The sequence below is a fragment of the Harmonia axyridis genome, chromosome 1 (assembly GCF_914767665.1).
Source record: "Harmonia axyridis chromosome 1, icHarAxyr1.1, whole genome shotgun sequence".
NCBI lineage: Eukaryota > Metazoa > Arthropoda > Insecta > Coleoptera > Coccinellidae > Harmonia > Harmonia axyridis.
Window position 1 is genome coordinate 43,399,912 of NC_059501.1, and position 20,784 is coordinate 43,420,695.

At 34.5% G+C, this 20,784-nt stretch overlaps 1 protein-coding gene and 2 long non-coding RNA genes across 3 annotated transcripts in view; 1 reads left to right on the forward strand and 2 right to left on the reverse strand.

Annotated features, from left to right (window-relative positions):
• LOC123671444 overlaps positions 1-17,106 on the reverse strand; it is a 98,655-nt gene extending 81,549 nt beyond the window's left edge. The window contains exons 1-3 of the mRNA XM_045605308.1: positions 17,009-17,106; positions 1,130-1,327; positions 879-1,057 (exon numbers count right to left, since the gene is read on the reverse strand). Coding sequence (XP_045461264.1) covers positions 879-1,057; positions 1,130-1,327; positions 17,009-17,011 — 380 coding nt within the window. The 5' untranslated portion in view covers positions 17,012-17,106. The remainder of the gene's footprint in view (positions 1-878; positions 1,058-1,129; positions 1,328-17,008) is intronic.
• LOC123671448 lies at positions 5,331-6,332 on the forward strand. The gene is made up of 2 exons (XR_006746098.1): positions 5,331-5,567; positions 5,727-6,332. It is a non-coding gene; the product is annotated as an uncharacterized LOC123671448 (long non-coding RNA).
• Positions 6,138-7,170, reverse strand: LOC123671445. Its single transcript, XR_006746094.1, has 2 exons — positions 6,382-7,170; positions 6,138-6,295 (listed from the first exon to the last, which is right to left on the reverse strand). It is a non-coding gene; the product is annotated as an uncharacterized LOC123671445 (long non-coding RNA).
• Positions 17,107-20,784: the final 3,678 nt, after the last annotated feature.

The window sequence follows — 20,784 nt, forward strand, 5'->3', positions numbered from 1 at the left end:
ATTATCATCAATTAAGCCATAAAAGTTATTATCCAAAAATAAAATTTGCTTTCCTTAATTTCATTTTCAACCATTTGAGTATGTAAAGAGATACGATTTATACAAGTTTCACTTTCACGAACAATACACTACCTTCACAATTAATGAATGTTTTTCTTATACCGATTCCTTTTTGCTCTCAAATTCATGAAGAACCCCAAGATGCTTGATAAATATGTATATTGAAGTCCCATGCAGAAAACTGCAATAGAACAAAAGTGCTTTCATATCCCGATATAAAACTTTTATCTTCAGAATATAAGAAAATAAAAACAATGTTCTCAGCATAGCAATTTCCTCATTTCCTCAAAGGCACTGTTGCATTAAAAATTTATCATAAGTAATGCACAGAAAAAATTATTCAGTTTATTCAGTCTCCACAGTCAACGACGACAAAATATCTACATAGTTTTACCCAAGATACATTTAATGGTTAATCAGCCATAATCGTGTTTAACGGACGGAAATCAAGAAAGAATAGTCACTTGGTATTATGACTACTGTTTTTGTCATTCTGATATAAACTTCGATATTATTAACTGAGTTTGTGTCATTTTGAAAAATGGGAAATTTAATGAAAGTAGGTAGGTACACCTCATCAAGGTGATACCTTCAACTTAGGTGGGGAGAAATTACAGAATATGGCCCCCGTTCTAATCCTACGACGTTTTAAGAATTAGAGCTACTGTCACATTCAAACATCTGAAAACACCAAACTTGACAGATCAATTAGAGTCAAGAATCAAGTTTGCTGTTATCGATAATCAGAACTTGACCAGAGCTGCTTATAGGGTCGTTTGGAAAGTGCGGGGAATAGTCACAATAATCATAACACCAACCTTATAGCCATCCTGAGAATTTCATTCTTTGATAATTTCTTGTCTGGTGGATGCGTTGGAACCAATTTCCTCAATTCCCCAAATGCTCCACTGACATTTTGCTGTCTCCATCTTTCTCTCGTATTCGTGAATATTTTTCTTGTTATTCCTCTATGTGGTGTGGAGTCCACAAGTGAAGGCTATTGAAAATAAAAAAAAATTCATTTAAAATTAGAAAAAATGCCTCTTTGTCGATATAAATCTATAAATACCTGCACAGTTAGAGTCGGAGCTCGGAAAAAATCAGATTTCTTCTCGTCATCACTATCTACTACAGAGTAATCATCAAAAAATTCATCTTCCTCATCAGATATCATATCGTGAAGTTCCAAGAGTTTACTGGGTGAAGAAGGAGTGCCTTCAAGTCGATCCATAATACCACTAGGTGATCCAAATAAAGTGATGAGAGGCTGAAATTGTGAAGTAATGTAGTATTATTGAAATGTGAATTTTCTGCAAAGCTCGAATTTATGATACAAAGTCAATTTTTAAATATCGAAAATTCATTTCGAAACATTTCATGGGAACATTCTTTAAAACAGAAGTTGGTGCAAAAAAACAATTTTTTGAAGAGAATTCAAACGCTCTGTCTGTGTATTGTGAATAGTTCATATTCATGCTTTGTTATGTTTTTCGGTCAATTACATCAGAGCCCTAAAAATGGCAATGTCTGAATGAGTTAATCTATTTTTCCGAACACGGATCCAAACTGACGATTCATAAAAAAATCGAGAGGAAGGCAGACTTGGTATGAAGAGCTTTTTATTATTCATGCATCTATTGGAGATCACCAAACTCTCTCAGTATGTTATGAAATGTGATTTTTTATGATAGTCATCGGTTATTTTGTCTAAATAAGGATTTCTGATGAAATGATCTTCACGAAATTTTGCGTAAACATTTCTTCTGCTATTTTGCAATTTAATCACGATTTTCAATTCGATCGGGGGTATTTTTTCAATTTCAGGAGTTATACACTTTTTGAGGGAATTATTTCGGAATGGTGTGCAATCCTTGTTCGATCTAGCCGACCTTTATGAAGCGCACAACGCATTGAAGGGTAGTAATATTAACCACACTCTGAAGAACCAAAGGGTCAGAATACAAGAGCGTAGAAATAGGGGTACTGGGGGTAATTCCTCTCCCCAATTGCAATTTATTTGTGAAGACATCCGTTTTGAATTGACTAAATTGGAGGTACAAACGAAAATGACAGATTCCTGGGGTCCTCGAAATCGAATTGTTCTCGAGATACTCATGTTAATAGCATAGCATATTAATAATAATAATAGTATTTATTTCCAGAATTGTATCTACAATTACTAAATGAAAACAAGTCAAAAATTCTTTACAAATGAACTACTATATCTATGCTATATGTACATGACAAAAGTCTATAAATTCAAGTATTGAATATGGTTCACATTTTATTAACATTGCGAATAATTCTCTTTTGAAGAGTTTCAATTTCTTAATGGCTCTCATTTTTCTAGGTAGATGATTGAAGAGTTTCATACTCATATAGAAATTATTACGCTCCGTACTCGTTAGTTTGTGAATAGGTAATAGATATTCAATCATTCTCCTGGTATTATTCACATTTCTACAATTCTGAAAATAGGAATTGTTCTTGAACAAAAATAATAAAATTTTATAGATATATAGACCAGGTGCAGTTAGTATATTATATCTTCTGAATATACCCCGACATGATTCCCTGTATTTCATGTGAAACATTATCCTCATAGCCATCTTCTGAGCGATGAACACGAGTTCAGCCTGGGTGCTCCCACCCCAGAAAATGATTCCATATGACATAATTGATTGAAAATTTGCAAAATAAACAATCCTCAAGGTGTCTATATCTACTCTATTTCTAATGGCTCTTAGTGTATATATGATCGTATGCAATCTCTTCGTCACTGATTCACAATGTAACCCCCCAACCAAGATTGCTCTCAATAAATACACCTAATAATTTAGTACAAGATCTTATTTGAACTATTCCATTGTCCAAAGTAATACTCTCCGGAAATGTTAAATTTGGGCGATTGGTTGAAAATATTAAAACATTAGTTTTATTCCCATTGAGAACTAAACCATTTTCGATACACCATTTTTCAATCACTATCATTGATGTTTTCAAAGTGTTCATGACATCTCCAATAGTCTGGCCTGATATTAAAACATTAGCGTCGTCAGCATTTAAATATGTTTCTATATGTTCTTCTCTAGGTGATAGATGTTCAATTGTTAAATTATGTTGTGGTGAAGTCTCAGTTGAATAGGTAGTAGATGGAGAAAGTATAAGTTGATCTTGAGGAAATAGAACTTTCTGGAAAATTTCAGGTAAGTCGTTGATATACACTACGAATAAGATGGGTCCCACTATGGTTCCTTGTGGCACTCCCTTGTGTATAGTTCTTTCAGATGATAGAATTCGAGTTCCTTCGTGATCCAAAAAAGTGATTTGCTTCCTGTTGCTGAGGTAACTCTCAAAAAGTTTGAGTGGAATCCCTCTTATGCCGTACATTTTCAGTTTCTCCAGCAAAATCTCCTGATCGACAGAGTCGAAAGCTCTCGAAAAGTCCACACAGAGCCCTGCAGGGGGCTCTTCCGTAAAAGGAAGTATCTTAGGCTTGCTCACTTCGATTTCATTCAATACCTTATTTGCTAGACTGGAAACATCGTTACACCAGTGTTGTGTAATCATATTCTTCGTTTGCGATATCTGTTGAAGTAAGAACTGCTGGCCAAATATATTTGGCGCCAGTCCACTTCTATAAAACAACCTGCTGACAACTAATATGATCCGTCTAGTGCGCATGCGCAGCTAGAAAAGTAATATGGCCGCTAAAGGTGGAGATGCCAGTTCTGTCAGACACGAATAGATAACGGCGTCACACCTTAAGCAGCAAACCTAACCTCCATTTTGTTTTAGATTTGTGTTTCCAAGTTTGTTAAATCAACGATTAAACTGTACAAAGTACCTGTATTTGTCAATCCACCCTTACATGGTATCAGAACCCTAACATGGTAGCAGAGCTTGTAACGACCACCCTCACGAAATAGCAGAGCTTGTGACGAGCACCCTCACATGATAACAGAGCTTGTGACGTTAAAAGCAATCCACAATCAAGAAGTTAGTGTTAAAATGAGTTATCAAGAAGAAATGGATCAATCCCACGTGTCAACAATGGAAGTTCCAGAAAACATTTTCGAGATGCTGACCAACCAGAGTTTTACTCTTACAGTTACACTTTACCCGAGGCAACCAGAACCTATGATTTTGTGAAGAATGCATTTTTAGAGGTAGCAAACTGCCAGTATTTCAGAGAGGTTGACAACAGTATGTATACAGGTAGTAGTTTGAATGATATTTGTTCTGAATGTTTTGATGACACAGATAGGAATCTCGAGACCGAGATCAATGAAGTTTATACTGCATGTTCCTTATGTTTTGATTATCCCATTGGAGAATCTAATATGTTCACGAATAATCTTAATTCTGTTTCAGTTCTCTGCATTAAATGTGGAAAGAGTGATAATAATATATGTGATTTCTGTTTAGAGAGTCGACATGATAGGTTATACATATAGGTAGCCCCATACGAAGAAAGAAAAAAAAAATTCTTTCAAAAGTCCTTCTGTCAAGTCTTCTGTTCTGACATCTGAATTGGTTTGAGCCCCCTTCTGGGACGAGCTCCCTTCCGTTCAGACAGCTGAACTTGGTTGAGCCCCCCTTCTGGGTTGAACTTGCTTCCGTTCAGCCAGCTGAACTGGGTTGAGTTCCCTTCTGGGTTGGGTTCCCTTCCGTTCAGTCTTTCTAGAACTTGCTGAGTGAGAATTACGAGTGTTTTAAGAATAAACAACAAAAATCATCATCTGGGTATTTACAGTTAAAGACAATGGTATATATAAGGCTCGTTTAGTTGTTGTAGGATGCAAAGATACTGAAAAGTATACTTCTGAGGAAACTGCATCTCCTACACCAACTCTATCAGTAGTTAAATTATTATTTGCATTATCAGTTTCTAGACAATGGCATATTGAACAGTTGGACATCAAAACAGCATTTCTTTATGGTGAAATTGATAGACCAAAATATGTAAGTGTACCAGAAGGAATCAATCTGGATAAAACTAAGGTAATTCTTAAGTTACGAAAAGCTCTTTATGGAATATCGATAGCACCAAAATGTTGGTTTATAACACTCGATAATTTTATAAAGAATTCAGGTTTTGAAACAAATTTACGTGAACCATGTTTGTATAAGAAAGAGGAAGATAGTGAGATTATTTTGATTCTAGTATATGTTGATGATCTATTAATTACAGGTACCAGTGAAAAGCTTATTCAAGAAAACGTCAATATGTTCATTGGTTCCTCAAGGAAATCATAAAGTTCCTAATGAAGCAGATTTTCCGTACAAGAAAGCCATAGGCTCTCTGTTGTATTTAAGTTTATTTACAAGACCCGATATATCTTTTTTTGTAGGTTATTTATCTCGATTCCAAGCCAATCCACAACAGTATCATTGGACATTAGTAAAAAGGGTTTTCAGATACTTGAAAGGTACCAGTCAGTTGGGTCTAAAATATACAGCAGGTTCCCCAACGTTGTCATGCTATTGTGATGCAGATTTTGCAGGTGATGAGAAGAGTCAAAAATCGACAACCGGCTTTGTGATTTTTGCATTCGGTAATCCGGTTGTATGGTGCTCAAACCTTCAATCAACATTAGCACAAAGTTCAGCAGAAGCAGAATTTATTGCACTTACTCATGCTACTAATGAAGTTCTATTTTTAGCACAGTTATTGGCAGAAACTGTGGGTATCAGTTCATTTCCTGTTGATATATATGAAGACAATGAAGCAGCAAGACAAAACTGTCTTGCAGGTACAAGTAAAAGTCGTTTAAAATATATTGCACGTAAGTATTTATTAATTCGTCAACATGTAAGTGACAAGAAAATTAATATTGTGAAGATTAATACCAATGATCAGATTGCTGACATTCTTACAAAACCTTTAAGTGCAGCAAAGCTAAGTAAATTTCGTAATCACCTTGTATTCTATGAGGCTTGATTTTTTCAGTTGATTTGTATACAAATAACCCAATATGTTCTCTTTTTTTTTTCAGTTATCTGTTGTTTATCCATGTATTGTTTAACATACTCGGATAATACTATAAAATCTGTCGAGTAGTTGTCTGTGTGGAAAGGTTCTTCGGTTCCTGGAAACATGCTTAGACAATACTAAAAATCTGTTGAATATGTGTCTGTGTGGAAAGGTTCTTCGGTTCCTGGAAACATGCTTAGACAATACTAAAAATCTGTTGTGTATATGTCGGAGTTTTATTGAAAGGTTCTTCGGTTCCTGGAAATATACTCTAATAAATATGTTTATATGTTAAGTGTTTATTCAAAGTCATGTAGAAGGGTCTCCGGTCCCTGGTTACATACTTTCATAAACACTAGTGTCTTGATTTGAAGGGTCTCCGGTCCCTGGTAATGATAGATGCGAAATCAAAAAAATTCGGACACGTATGTGTGTGTGATGAATTAATCAAGTTAGTTCTATATGAAGGAACTTAATATGTATCTGTTATATGTATATGTTGATCTGGTGGTATAATATCACTTGTTGGAAGGGTCTCCGGTCCCTGGAAACAATGTATTGATACCATACAAAATATTCAGGAAAGTTGGTTCGCTATAAGGAACCCTATTCGATTGCCTTACAGTAACAGCCTCTACAGTTCCACTGACAATCCTGTTGATTTAGTTTTAAGGCTTGATTTATATAAACTCAAAAGAAATATTAACTATTATTTGTATTTATTGTACTGTATATATTCTATTTTAACTATTGAAGTCAGTTGGTTGGAACTTATCTGTATATGTCTTATCTGTTGACTAGTTGTCAGTTCCTCAGTTTGGGAGGGGGTGTTGAAGTAAGAACTGCTGGCCAAATATATTTGGCGCCAGTCCACTTCTATAAAACAACCTGCTGACAACTAATATGATCCGTCTAGTGCGCATGCGCAGCTAGAAAAGTAATATGGCCGCTAAAGGTGGAGATGCCAGTTCTGTCAGACACGAATAGATAACGGCGTCACACCTTAAGCAGCAAACCTAACCTCCATTTTGTTTTAGATTTGTGTTTCCAAGTTTGTTAAATCAACGATTAAACTGTACAAAGTACCTGTATTTGTCAATCCACCCTTACATGGTATCAGAACCCTAACAATATCTGCTTTAATCTTTTTTTCCTTTCTTGTTCATCATGAGTGAACAAGGGATTATTCGTGAGTATTGCTTTCTTTGCAACATCACACAAAAATTTTAAGTGAGTGCCAAAGTGTAGTGCTAAAGATGATGCTGTGAAGGTTTTTTTGTTACTATCAAATCCGCACACTACTTTGGCTGCTGCCACAATCAGCTCGTAATGATGAGGCATTAGAGCATCAATCAAGGATGTTATTGTGCTTGATTTTGATATGGCTATTTGCAAACGAGCCATTTCCCTCATCCTATTGGAAGCAACTGTGTTCATCTGCTTCCTTTTATGCTTGTTTATGTAAGATTCTCCATATAAGCAAATGAGAGGGTCCGATTTCGCATTTAAGCTCACATCATCAGGTCTCATTATGGCGAAAACGTCATAGCATATTCCAATTTTAAGTTTTCATCATGTGATATGCTAATTTTGAATTCAAATCTACAGGGTAATATTTTTTCTGGAAGAGTGCCCTCTTCTTCCCACCAGAACTTTTTTTTGGTGAACCACTGTTAGTTAAGAAAAATGTAAAAAGAAACCGTGGTCCAGTAATACACTTTATGGTTTCTTGTCGGTTTCTGTCAAACAATTCTTTAGTAATCCTCAGGAAAATTCAAATTAGTATAAGATCCAGTGAGCTGTGATGAACAAATACAGTGGACTCTCGTTAACTCGAATCATCACGGGATCAAGATTTTTCGTCGAGTTACGTATAGTTCGACATAGGCGTAGTTCGAGTCATTCTTGATTAAATTCGACTTAGAGAGGTGAAGAATACAGCAGGGGTATCTGGTACATATCTGATGAATTTACTGAAAAATTAATTGACAATAGAAAATTGAATAAAATAGACCAAACTCTCTGTGTTGACAAATTCTGAATTTGTCTGATGAAAGATTCAGATTTAGACCCCAAAACGCCACAAGAGTTAATTGATTCAAAGGGGTATTGTTCATTCATTCTTAGGTAATTTTTTCTTTAACTGATTTACTTCTGACAAATTAGTTCAATTATGAGGGCATTTCATTCAAATTTGTTGAGCATGTTTCAGCAATTGCACATTTCAAATTTATAGGCAATTTTTCCAACTGTATATTTTCAACTTCACTTGTGTCGATAAAAAGATGACTGCTGAGTATAGTTTCAATTATACTTCATTGGAGTATATCAGGCAATTATAGTGTCCTTGCAGCGATCCCAGAAACGTACATTCAAAGTTTGTATGAGGAGATTCAGTCAATTGAATGGTTTTATATATCCGTGCAAACGTCTTTTCGTGAGAGCAATTTCGATAGTTGATAAATTGAGTAGGGTAAATATTTTTACATCTTAATTCTCATTTATTTTTTGTTGAAAACCAATACTGCCGCACTAAGCTGATAAAATGCATTGTAGGATCGTATCAAATGGATAATAATTTGCCAGTAGAATAGATTCACCACCTGATATTTTAGTTGTTCTTGTTTTATTGACAATATTTCCATTTTTGATGAGTGAAAAGCTCCATCCTTCTATGAATTTCTACCATCAAAATTTCCGGACAAGGTGCAGCGTAGAATGATGATCTAGTTTTTTTCTTTTTGGGGTTTCCTAGTCCTCTCCAATTTTCTACGTGACAAGCTTCTTCTATGTGTTCCTCATCGACCTCAACATCTTGGCATAATTCCGTACCTAATGTATCACCATCATGATCATTTGGAGGGCTTACGGCAGGTATATTGGCAATTTCAGTCTCGTTTACAGTAACCTCATCTTCAATATTTCCGTAATACAATTCTGGACAGAGGATATCAAAGTTTTCAGCACATGGTCTTTCAGATCTATCATTTGCCAATAATATCATAGCTTAAATTGCAACAAATTTATCAGTGTTTAATGGTAAACAACCGTGAAAAGTTCGATTTTTCAGGTCATTGAAGTCAGGGCCGGCGCGATCAATTATGGCGCTTGAAGCAAATAATTTTTTGGCGCCCCTGCTGAAAACCTATCAATAACATACATCGCAGGGCGCATATATTTTATATATTTATATATAAATTTTTTATAATTATTAATTTTGAAAAAGAACGTTCTCCGCCGCTAGTTACAATTACCGGTATTGTAATTAGTATCCGAAAAACAATATGTTGGGATAATTGTCAAATAAATTACCCGCCACCTGTGATGTCTGGTGGTGGATTGAGTAGCTACCAGGTGTCACTGCCGGTCCCAAGCCCGGATAAAGGAGGAGGGTTGTCAGTCGAGGGTAGCATTCTACCTGGCATAAAAAGTATTCTGCTCACAGAACCAATAATCGGCCTCGGAATACGATGGATACAACGGTGACGAAAATAGCTATGAATAGGACAACGAATACGGTTTTGAGAAAGAAGAACAGATAAAGGAATAAAACTTTGAGAGTGGCTTGCTGGAATATCATGTCCTGGAACACGAAATCCCATGAGATATTGTTGGAGATCAGAGAACACAAGGTGGACATCTGCGCACTATCCGAGACCAAACGGAAAGGCAAGGGTACTCTAAAGTTGCCGGAATACATCTTCGTTTATAGTGGTGTAGACCAGTGTAAGAGAGCGTCAGCTGGTGTAGGGATCCTGGTCGCAGAGAAATATGAGCCATTTATCGATAACATCCAATACATTGACGAGATAATACTTGTCTTTAAACACAGAATGCGGAAAAACACATATCATAAGTGTCTATGCCCCAGATAGTATTCGGAAAAAAGAAGAAACAGACGCTTTCTATGAAAGAGTTGAGGCAGAAGTAAGAAAAATACCGTCAACGGAAAAATTGATAATCTTGGGAGATCTTAATGCCCGAGTGGGCAACAATGTGCTGCCTGGGATAATGAGTCGATTCAATGAAAAACAAATCAATGATTATGGTGAAATACTTATCGATTTCTATGCACTTTACTTTCTAAGGATAAACAATACCTTTTTCCCACACAAACTTCAGCACAAAATAACATGGCAAAATTCCCGAGGTCTGCAATCAATTATAGATTTTGTCCTATCCTGGCCATACACCCATCCCAGATCTTAGATGTACGAAGTGTAACATCAGCAAATATCGGCTCAGATCACAATCTTGTGTTATGTAATCTACGTATGAACATACAAAGAAAAAGGCAAGACAAGAACTCTGTTAAAAAGACAAAATATAATACAGAATCACCAGCCAACGCATCAAACAAAATACTTTACCAATCTCGTCTTCAACAAAAGATTGAGATAAACGGAGTATTAGAAACAGATGGCGTAGAAATAAGCTGGAACATGATCAAAAATAACATCGAAACAGCGGCGATAGAAGCAATTGGTCAAAGAAAAGTGAGAACAGTAGACAGATCAAATAACAAAGAATGGTATTGTCCAGAAATAAAAGAGTTGACTAAAGAGAAAAAGGAAGCCTACATAAGATACAGAAGCAGAAGAACACCGGAAGAGAGGAGTCGATATACGGAAGTGAGAAACAGAACCAACGCAGTGATGAAAGATAAAGCGGAAATACTGGGAACAATTTACCTCTGAAATGGAACACGATCTTAATGGGGCTCAGAAAAAGATATGGGGTATGCTGAAAAACAGAAGAATGGAACTGGTGGAATACACGAGAACAGCACAGATAGATAAGAATGCGTGGGAAGATCACTTCAAGAATTTATATTGTTCAAATGAAGAGCATGATGATGGTCACTATAGCGAAGAAGCAGAAAATACAGGGACCTCAAAAATCACAGTCGAGGTGGTGAAACAAGCACTGGGCAAACTAAAGAATCGTAAATCTCCAGGTCCAGACGGAATACCAAATAAACTCCCCAAATATGGTGGATCCCAACTTGCAAACGAACTGAAAACTCTCTTCAACACAATTATTAATACAGAAATGGTTCCTGATGAATGGAAAAAGAGTTTGAAAATACCCATATTCAAGAAGGGATACAAGAGGAAGCCTGAAAACTATAGAGGTATCACCCTGCTGAACTCTACCATGAAACTGTTTACCAAAATCCTGACGGAAATGATAGAGAACTACACGAGCATCTCTGAAGAACAACAAGGATTAAGGAAAAACCGTTCAACCATAGACGCTATATATATAGTACGACAGCTGGTAGAAAAGTCTATAGAATACAACAAGCCCATGTACATGTGTTTCATTGATCTGACGAAGGCTTTTGATCGAGTTCAACTGAAAGATATCACTCGTATCCTAAAGAGAAAAAATGTTCCTGACAATATCTTTAAGATAGTAAGGTACCTAAATCACCACCGATAGGAATAAGGCAGGGGATTCCTTGAGTCCTCATTTGTTCAATTTAATAATGGACGATATAATAGAAGAACTGAAGAAGTAAACAAGAGGTTACAGCCTAACAACCGGTGAGATCAAAATAATTTGTTATGCCGATGATGCAGTAATTGTAGCTGAGAGCGAGGACGATTTACAACGGCTTCTGGTTGGTGAATGTATTAATTGATTGATTTATATGATATTTCCTCATATTTGATGAGTAATGCAGTATGATAATCAAGTATTCAGCGAGCAACACGCATTTCATGCACCATTGATTCTTTGAAACATATTCTTCACAAAGGCGCCAATTCCTTAACACATTATTATTTGACACACCATATAAAATTTTCCCATATTGATAAGTATCATATAGATGTTCGGATTTAGAGAACTAATTTTAGCAGATCAGCGTGAGAGTTACCGACCCTCACTGATGTGACAAGTCAACTGTGCGCACAAACCCTAAATCTATTATATCTCACAGAAGCCAATAAGTGTGTGAGAAAGAGGGTTGAAATCACTGATTCGAAACTGGTATATGGCAACAATAATGAAATGTTTTCAATGAGACGTGTGTCCTTACAATATACGAGGGGTGATGGATTACGGCTCTGTGTTTGAATACATCACACAGCTAATGAGCACTTGCACAAGTCAGCACGTGGATGCGGCTTTTATCTAGTTGAACCACCTGGTATATTATGCTCTCGCAGCCTTTTTTAATTTTCATCGAAAATCGATATTATGAAAAGTAATGAAATGCCTTGATATCAAAATAGCCCTTTCCTTGCAATCCTTTCAATAAATTGGTTAATGGTTTAAAAAAGTTATATTATATTGATTATTCGTTTGTGATATAAAAACTTTACTTCGGAATTTTCCGAAAAAAAAAATATCTGAAAATTTCAAACGTCTATTTTTGAAGTTCAGACAAAAAATGAACGTTGTCATTGTCATTCGATATGAATATTGGAGTAATCATTCAAGATGAACAAACTAAATTTCAACCTATATCGGTCTGTTGTAATTGGAATATTGTTTTTTTTTTTCGAAATTCTATTGAATTTTCTATTATTCTGAATTCATAATTTTCGTCTTAATTCGAATTTGTAGGTTTAAAATTGTTATGGAAAAGATTCAGAGGAACATATTACGAAATAAGAGAAAAAATCACTTTGTGGAGTAATCTGTGACTTCCGGAAAACACAGAAAAAAACTACAATTCGGTGTTTCGATAACATTTGACATTTCCAGAATTGTATTGAATTATTCATTTTTAATTAATTATTCTTATTGGTTTATGGATTTCTCAACATTTGATTTGATAATCTTGAGTTTTGATTAATTTGAGTTGTCCAAGTTCATGACCTTCTTATAAATATCCTGTACATTTGTGGTTCAAACCGTATATGTATTTGCAGATTTGAAAAAAAAAGAAAAAGTTTTCCGACAAAGCTTTTTCTGCCGAAATATCCAAAAAAACGTGAGACCTCATCGCCACCATTTTTTTCATAAGAACCCCATTAACTCATGAACCGTTGAGTTTTTACTCAAGCTATGGCATATTGCTGAAATTGTCATCAAAAAAGCTATCTAATGATGCAATAATATACTGGGTGTGCCATTCGAAATAAGGAAGTAGTAGTCTGTATCCGGTATAACCGGAAGTGGTAGAGATCTGAAAATATTTTAGGAAGAAAGACCATTGTCTTTGTCTAGAAAATTAAATCTACACCTTCACATTGGTAACTAATGCTTTCACATGAAATTCCGCCTCATATTCGTAAACAAGTTGCAGTAGATAAATCATGGGATTAGTTTCATTTCTACCCGAACTCATTTCCAATTGATTCTATTGTTGTTGAAGTTTTTGTTTTTGTCTGTGCTCTTGAGTCTTGTATCATACGTTGAAAAGTATGTCACGTTTACATTTCCTCCGCTAAACTGAGATTTTATCTACATATGCTTTATTGTTTACGTTAATAAATGCTTGTATCACCCAATCTCAAAAGAATTATAGTTATTTTTGTGCAGACACCTACAAGGAATAAATAATGAACGGATTTTTCGATTAGTTTGATGATAAGAGACAGGTTGAAATTCGTGAATACTATGATTTTCCGGCGTAACTTGAAAGTGGAGAGAAAAAGCAAAAATTTGGATGAACTTATAATCTATGGGAAAGGATGGAAAATCATATAGACGCAATAATTCTATCTGAAATTTGAGTCGGTAAGGAACTATTCGATAGCAGGTTTCTCTACATACTATAATAATGAGTTAAATCGGAATGATGTTCTCATAAATGAGAACAGTACACATATTTCAAAAGAAGATTCCTGAGGTCAAAAGAAACTCGTTACCATTTTTTTCCGATTCGGCTCGGTTGAAAAGATAGAGACGGTTGAAAGTCCATAAAAAAGCATTTTTTAGTTATATCTCGCAAATGCTACTATCGATAGACATGATTTTCGAAATATAAATTTTCATTGATGTGATAAATCTTATACGAATACAAAATTTCATTCATATCATCCAGTTTCTTTTTTCTGGGTCAAATAAGCTAAATTCAACTGTGTTAAAAAACCCATAGAAATGGATGTTGCTATGTCTCAAATTTTAGAATTGAAACATTAGCCAACTTAGTTTGAAAATGAAGCTATTTTAATGAGCTCACCTCAGCTTCTACAAATTACTGAGCTTTGGTTATTATCAAATGAAGATACTTCATTAAAATTGACATAGTGTTTTGAAGAATTCAGAACACTCAAGAAATCCATGTTTAAAGAAGTTTTCACACCATAGTCTCGTTATAAATATTTCGAATATCTGGAATAAAAATCAAAATACATTTTTGAAAATCATTTTTCAGAAACGCCTTGCAATTCGAGAATGAATCAGGATATTTATGACCTGCTTGCTGATATCTTATCATTTTGAAAAAAGTGAAAGAGGTTATAGTTCTTGAGCTTCGTGTAGAATTCCGTATTAATAGCATGTTAGAACAGTAGAAGCAGGAAGTAAAGAATATATTTCGGTAGGTAGCTATACAAACACATAATATTTGTATACTGTTTTTAAAATAAATAATAGTCGCGACCGAGAATAATTCGACGTCCAGTACGAATGTGCTAGTAGTCAATTATCAATTTGACCTTCCAATACAAAAACAAAGTGAATAAATTTTTTTCAATAAGTTTTTTTGTCCGATAAACCGTTCATCTGAATTTGAATAGTTGAAAAGAACCCAAGGGATAAGAGGGATATATTCCCCCTCAGGAGGAATATCCATTTTAAGTCACTACCTTCAATATCAATCGTGAAAAAATTGCATCAACGAATTCATCAACTAGTGGTTTTATTGAAGGGCTCGATATGACCCGAGAGTCGTCGGCCCAATCTTTATTTACATACGGGCTATAAATGCCAAATTGATGATAAACAATCGCGTAAAAATTAATGAGATGTAAAAGCTCCGAAATACTCGAATTGAATCTGTGGCACTCCTGATAGCAATTTCTCCAATTTTTTTAGGACCCTAAAGTAAATAAATAATATCATATTATATCTTATTATCCCTTTGTCGCAAAGAAACTCTATCGTCACTTTGGATTCCACTACGTTAAAATTTTCACTCACAAAGATAAATGAGTACCTAGGTTTAGTATATTATGTTAATTAAATTGAGGTGGATGACGTGGAATTTTTCTATTGAATTCCGTGTTTAACTATGTGTGTTGCATGATCAAAAAACTAATCCAAATCTTATTATGAATAAGTAAACTTCTTTGGAAAACTTCTTTGAAAAACTTTTTCAAAAAGAGGAGAATTGATGCAGACGAATCTTCAAGTATTCCGCGTTTGAATACAACTGCTGACACTTAGACAGGTGAAAATCAATTTAAAGAAGTGCCTGCAAATTCAAACGACATCGAAAACGAATAACCAATTTTTTGTTTGTAATTCTTTATCCTTGTAAGTGTCCCTGGAGGTCAGCAGGCAGCCGGTGGGGTTTTTCCGAGGGTTTTTGATAAGGAGAGAGGGGACTGAGAGGAGCACCACCTCGAGTACAATAAAATTTTCTTCTCAGCGCAGAAATCAGGTAGACTCATTATTTGAGATTTTTATTGTATGAATACTTCGACGGTTTTGTATCCTTTCCTCAATATCTTCATTGAAATCAATAAGAAATGAACAAAATTTCAAAAAGTAGAGCAATTTTTTTAAGCAGGTGGTGGCTTAGTAATAAACCCGTTTGGATTGTAATGAAATAAGAAATTATCCAGTGAATGACATGCCATTAATAATAAATTGAATTTTTGGAAAGAAGAAAGTGGGTTTTTGGAGATAAAAAGAGCCAATTCCAAACTATCGTTCAAGACAGAACGGTTCATCGGACAAAAATTTTGATTGAAGAAATATGATTTTTATTTTATTTACTTTGTTTTTTCAATGGTTATTCAAGAAAAAATAATCTTTTCTGAGTTATATGCAAAAACCACAAAATAAAATTTCCCTTTTTTTCATTTTTTTCAATGTATCGTCACAAAATTTTGGTGGCAGACCACAGATTTGGATTCAGCACCTCAGAATAATGTAGAATCAAAGGAATCAAAACTGTTTCAACATTTTCCTGTGAAAAACTGGACTATTCATGGTGTGTCCACAATTTCACCAACGTCGATTCTTGTTGGAGTTAGCCAGATGGTCCCTGTTGACCCAATGTGTACTGGGCGAATGCCTATTTTATAATGAAGCCAAGAAAAATTGGTTTAGCTCCAATTTGATTTATTTGGAAATTGAAAATGCAGTCGAACGAATAAATAAAAAGAAGATAATCTGCGAATAATAACATTTAGGTACATTTGAAATAAATTCTTTATTCAGTTTCATTTGTTGATTCACATATTAATTTACTTGTTTCAACGTTTATGTATTAAATGTATTAGTAATTATCAGGTAAGCACCTAAGTAGTCGAGACAGTTGAATCTTTTGATGCTTTTCAGTATTCATTTCCCGGTATAAAGATTAGAGAGAAAGTTTTTTGAGAAATGTCAGAAAAAAGCAAGTGAAAATATAACTTCTGGTTGAAAAAAGCAAAGTTTTATTGGATATTTGAGACTGCTCAGCACATAATGAACAGAGACCGAAAAAAAAAATGAATAACCAATTTACGTAAAGTTTTCATGTGATTCTGAGTTATTAACGCCAACTTGTGAAAATATTCCTGTGAAAATTCGACCGACAAAATATGAATTTCCGAAAGTAAATAGTTAAACTCATCAACAAATTTGGCTTTTTCAAACATGGGCAGTTGGAATTAAGAAAATAACTGAAAAACGACAAAATGAAAACCATTAGTATGGAGGACGAACAAATTTTGATCGCAATTAGACAGATCTTGTGCTTTATTCACTCTCTAACAAAAGTTGTTCATAAAATTGTGCCCTCAGATCGATCCATTTTATAATGAGCTCAAAAATCAAAGGAAATATGTAACTACATACCATTGCTTATGTTCCTTAATCGAATTCCTGATTCAATAATTCAATCAAGAACAACTTGTCAGCACTGTTCTTCTAACGAAACTGAGCATCCAATCCTGGGGTTTCCATAATAATTTGTTTCAAAGGGGAGAATGTCGGAGATTATTTTCAATGCCCTTATCTCGCATTTGCAGCCACCTAGTCCGGACCAATCATGAAATAGGGAGGGCTGGCGTTTGAGGACCCAACCCTAATTTCGATCGTTCTCGATGTCTATAAGAGCAATTGCCCTCTTTTTCCCTAACTGAATTTCAATCTCAATTGGATATTTCCGAGGATTCTTGATATCCGCAAATCGTTCAAACGATATAATTTGCATTATAGGTATGCTTAATAATATTTAATTATTATTATTTATTATTCAACAATAATAATTTTTTTTCCTCCTGCTATCAAATATCGCCTTCATATAATCATTTATTTCAAAAAACGAAAAATTCTGTATAGGCAATAAAATGTAGTATTATACTGAAAATGAAAAGCCTTGCAGAATCATTTTCCACTGTTCAAACAGCACAATGTTTGCAATCAAATGTGGCTTTTGAAACATTGTTACTATACAAACGTAGGAAATACACCTATAATTTTAATGAAGGCTTTGTTGCCGACAAACATTCTATTTCAATTTATTCATCATAAAAATTATCTGCTTCTTTTCTATTGTGGAAAAAATAATAAAGTGAAACGTACAAAAAGCAGCATACGCTAGCTTTCATGCTACAAAATTATGCATACACAATAGATGAATTACCTTAAAATGAGTAAATAATCATTCATACCTCACATATTTTCGATTTGTCTCAGATGAAGAGGAAGCATAATGTAAAATTTCGGCCCAAGATAAAATATATAACGCTGCGAATGTTTCTTCCTAAACAGTGGAATCTCAAGTGATTCATCTACAACTAATCTTGTCTTGTACATACATCACATTTATATCAACACTAGACTGTGACCTGGAGAATATATAATGATAATAATACTTCATTCGCAAGAACAATTACAATAATTTATAATGTTTTTCTTTCTCTTTTTTTCACAAATAAAAATATAATAACTAAGTCCGAAGACTGTCTGTGGTGAAAATTACAGAACTGTGAACAGCTCTATAGCCAAAAAAATTAAAGAAAAACTAAACTTTAAATTGGAAGAATTATCAAGTCACCAGTCACAGCCACGATGATTTCAATATATATTTTCAGCTTAGAAAACACTCTTTCCCTTGTAACCTGTGCATAAGGTATCGTCAGCACACATTAATAATAATCCAGAGAATTAAAACATAACTGAAAAGACGCATGAAAATCACTTGAAACATTTTTAATGTCATTGCAGAGACCATGATAATATTCTTCTGATTCAGGTTCCGAATCTGAATTTTCTTCTGCTTTGTTTATTATTTCTTTTGGGATTTGTTCCTCTCGAGTATTTTCAATTTTTATAAAACTTCTGAATTGATCTGCAAATTCTTCGAGTTATTCCAAACCACCTTTTTCAACTTTGCAGAGGTTTGATAAACAAGAGAGGACTTCAGTCGGAAGATCATCAAGCTGCATGATTTCATTGAGTTTCTTTGGATGCAACCAACTTCTCGGTTTGGGGAAAATCTCTCTTAACTGCTAGTTCTAGAGCAGTCTAAAATATTGAAAAATACTAGTTTATAATTGTACTATTGATATTTTAGGAGCATTAGCTTTTAATTTTCCCCAGGCATTCGTTTTTTCTTAGAAATTCTTTTTTCTGTGAAATCTAATTCTATTTCCACATCGATATTATAACCTTCCAATTTGCAAATTAAGAGCAGAGGTTCACTTCTTGGTTTTCATGTACAACATTTCAAAATGTTCATCATTTATCTTTTCATCGATTTGTTTTAGCAGTGTTTGAACTAAATGTCAAGCAACACCATAGTTCAATGTTTTAGTTTGCAAATATTTGGAAACGGGAGTAATAACTAGAAACAAATCAAGTAAAATGAATGAAATGAATTTTCAACTTTTGCCCTTTGACTTGTCAAATTTCTGGCCATATATCTGGATTTACAATCGAATTTACCATCACATTTTTCCTTGAATACGGTAATGACGTTGAATAATTTATTTGTGGCAATTTCTTCGCTCCTTAACCAAACTGAGCAACTGAACATAAAGCAATTGTATATTTTTGAAATTCTCCTAAGCCAGTTCAGGACAGAAACAAAGTTGATAGATCATGGATATCATATCTTGTTAAACAGGAGGCTGTGGTGCCTAGATTGAGCAAATATCACCTTCAGCATGGTTGGCTGTACTATCGAGCTAAATTGTACACTCTTCTCCCACTTAAGTTTAAAGTTAACAACTTCAAGAATAAAAAGCATAGGATTGAACTCAAACGTTTTCTGATTGATAATTCGAATAGGTTTTATGCGGTTGTTGACGGATCAATCTACAGGCCGTGGGTTTTTGGTTCATAGGCGGTTGTGTGTTGAAGTGGACAAGATGTGATTGAGTTCATTTTTGGTTTTTTTTTACACCTTATTGAAGGAATATGGCGTTGGCGCTATCACATAGAAATGAAAACTGTGAATTGCTCAACTTGTTCATCACGTATATAGGTGATTTGGTGACATACGAGCTCCAGCTCAGGTCACCAGGTCACTGTAATTGTATATGGAATATTGGAATTTATTGTTATTATGTACATATTATCAGGATGAATAAAAATTTATTATTATTATTTATTATTATTAACACACTTTCATCAATTATTAAAGATAGAGCCTTATGTTCACTCCACTACCTAGTGGCTCCTATTTTTTGCAGTCTATAGAGTGTTTTGCGTGCAGTATTTTTTTTTTGTTTCTTTTTCCCATACTTGCCATTCGCTTGTAGGATGGGATCAGGAAAACTGCAGATTCTTCCACCAATCCAAACAAATTTTCTGCTTCTACCAATTTTACTTTCGAATTAGCTACCACTTGGTTTAAGACTGAGCCATACAGTGAGTATAAATCATATTTTCATTTGCCTTTTTAAAGTGTGCCTGTAATCCGTTATAACACCCTTTCATGTTATTTGCTCCGTCGAATGAACATGCAACGATATTCGATGCCAGAATTCCGTACTTAGCTAATTCTAAGTGCTTGTACAACGAAAGTCCACTCGAGCCTTCGACTACAGTTATTTCTAAAAGTATTTCATAAATTTTTCTTCGGACGACATAGCGTACAAAAATAGCCAATAAGTCCATAACTGCTATATCTTGGGTAGAGTCTACCATCACGCTGTATATAATACTATGTTGGAGGTCTTTCAAAATTTTAATGCGTCGAATTAAAGCAATCGTTTTTATTATTTTTTTTATGAGAGATTTTTATAAAATGTCATCACAGAAACCCGCCCATATTGTCTTCTGTTTGATTTTCTTGTAAATTTTTTTCCTCCATTATTTTTTTGTGTTTTTTACTGTCCTATATAAACGGTTTAACATGATTTTGTAAAATGACGTCATAGTCTGCAACCATTTTGACAAGTTCGAGAAAATTGCCTTTGCTTTGTTCCCTCTATAAGCTAAGCCTTGCTTACCCCGAAATGAAATTATATCAATCAAACGTTGAACAACCAATCTTCTTGTATGAACTTTCCTTTCTCGTCAGTTAGATTGATTAACACCTAGAAGACTCTCAATATCAGGACCTTTTAGTCATTCAAAAGCTGCCTTGGCTTGGTGTCCAGTAATAAATGTAGAATCTCTGT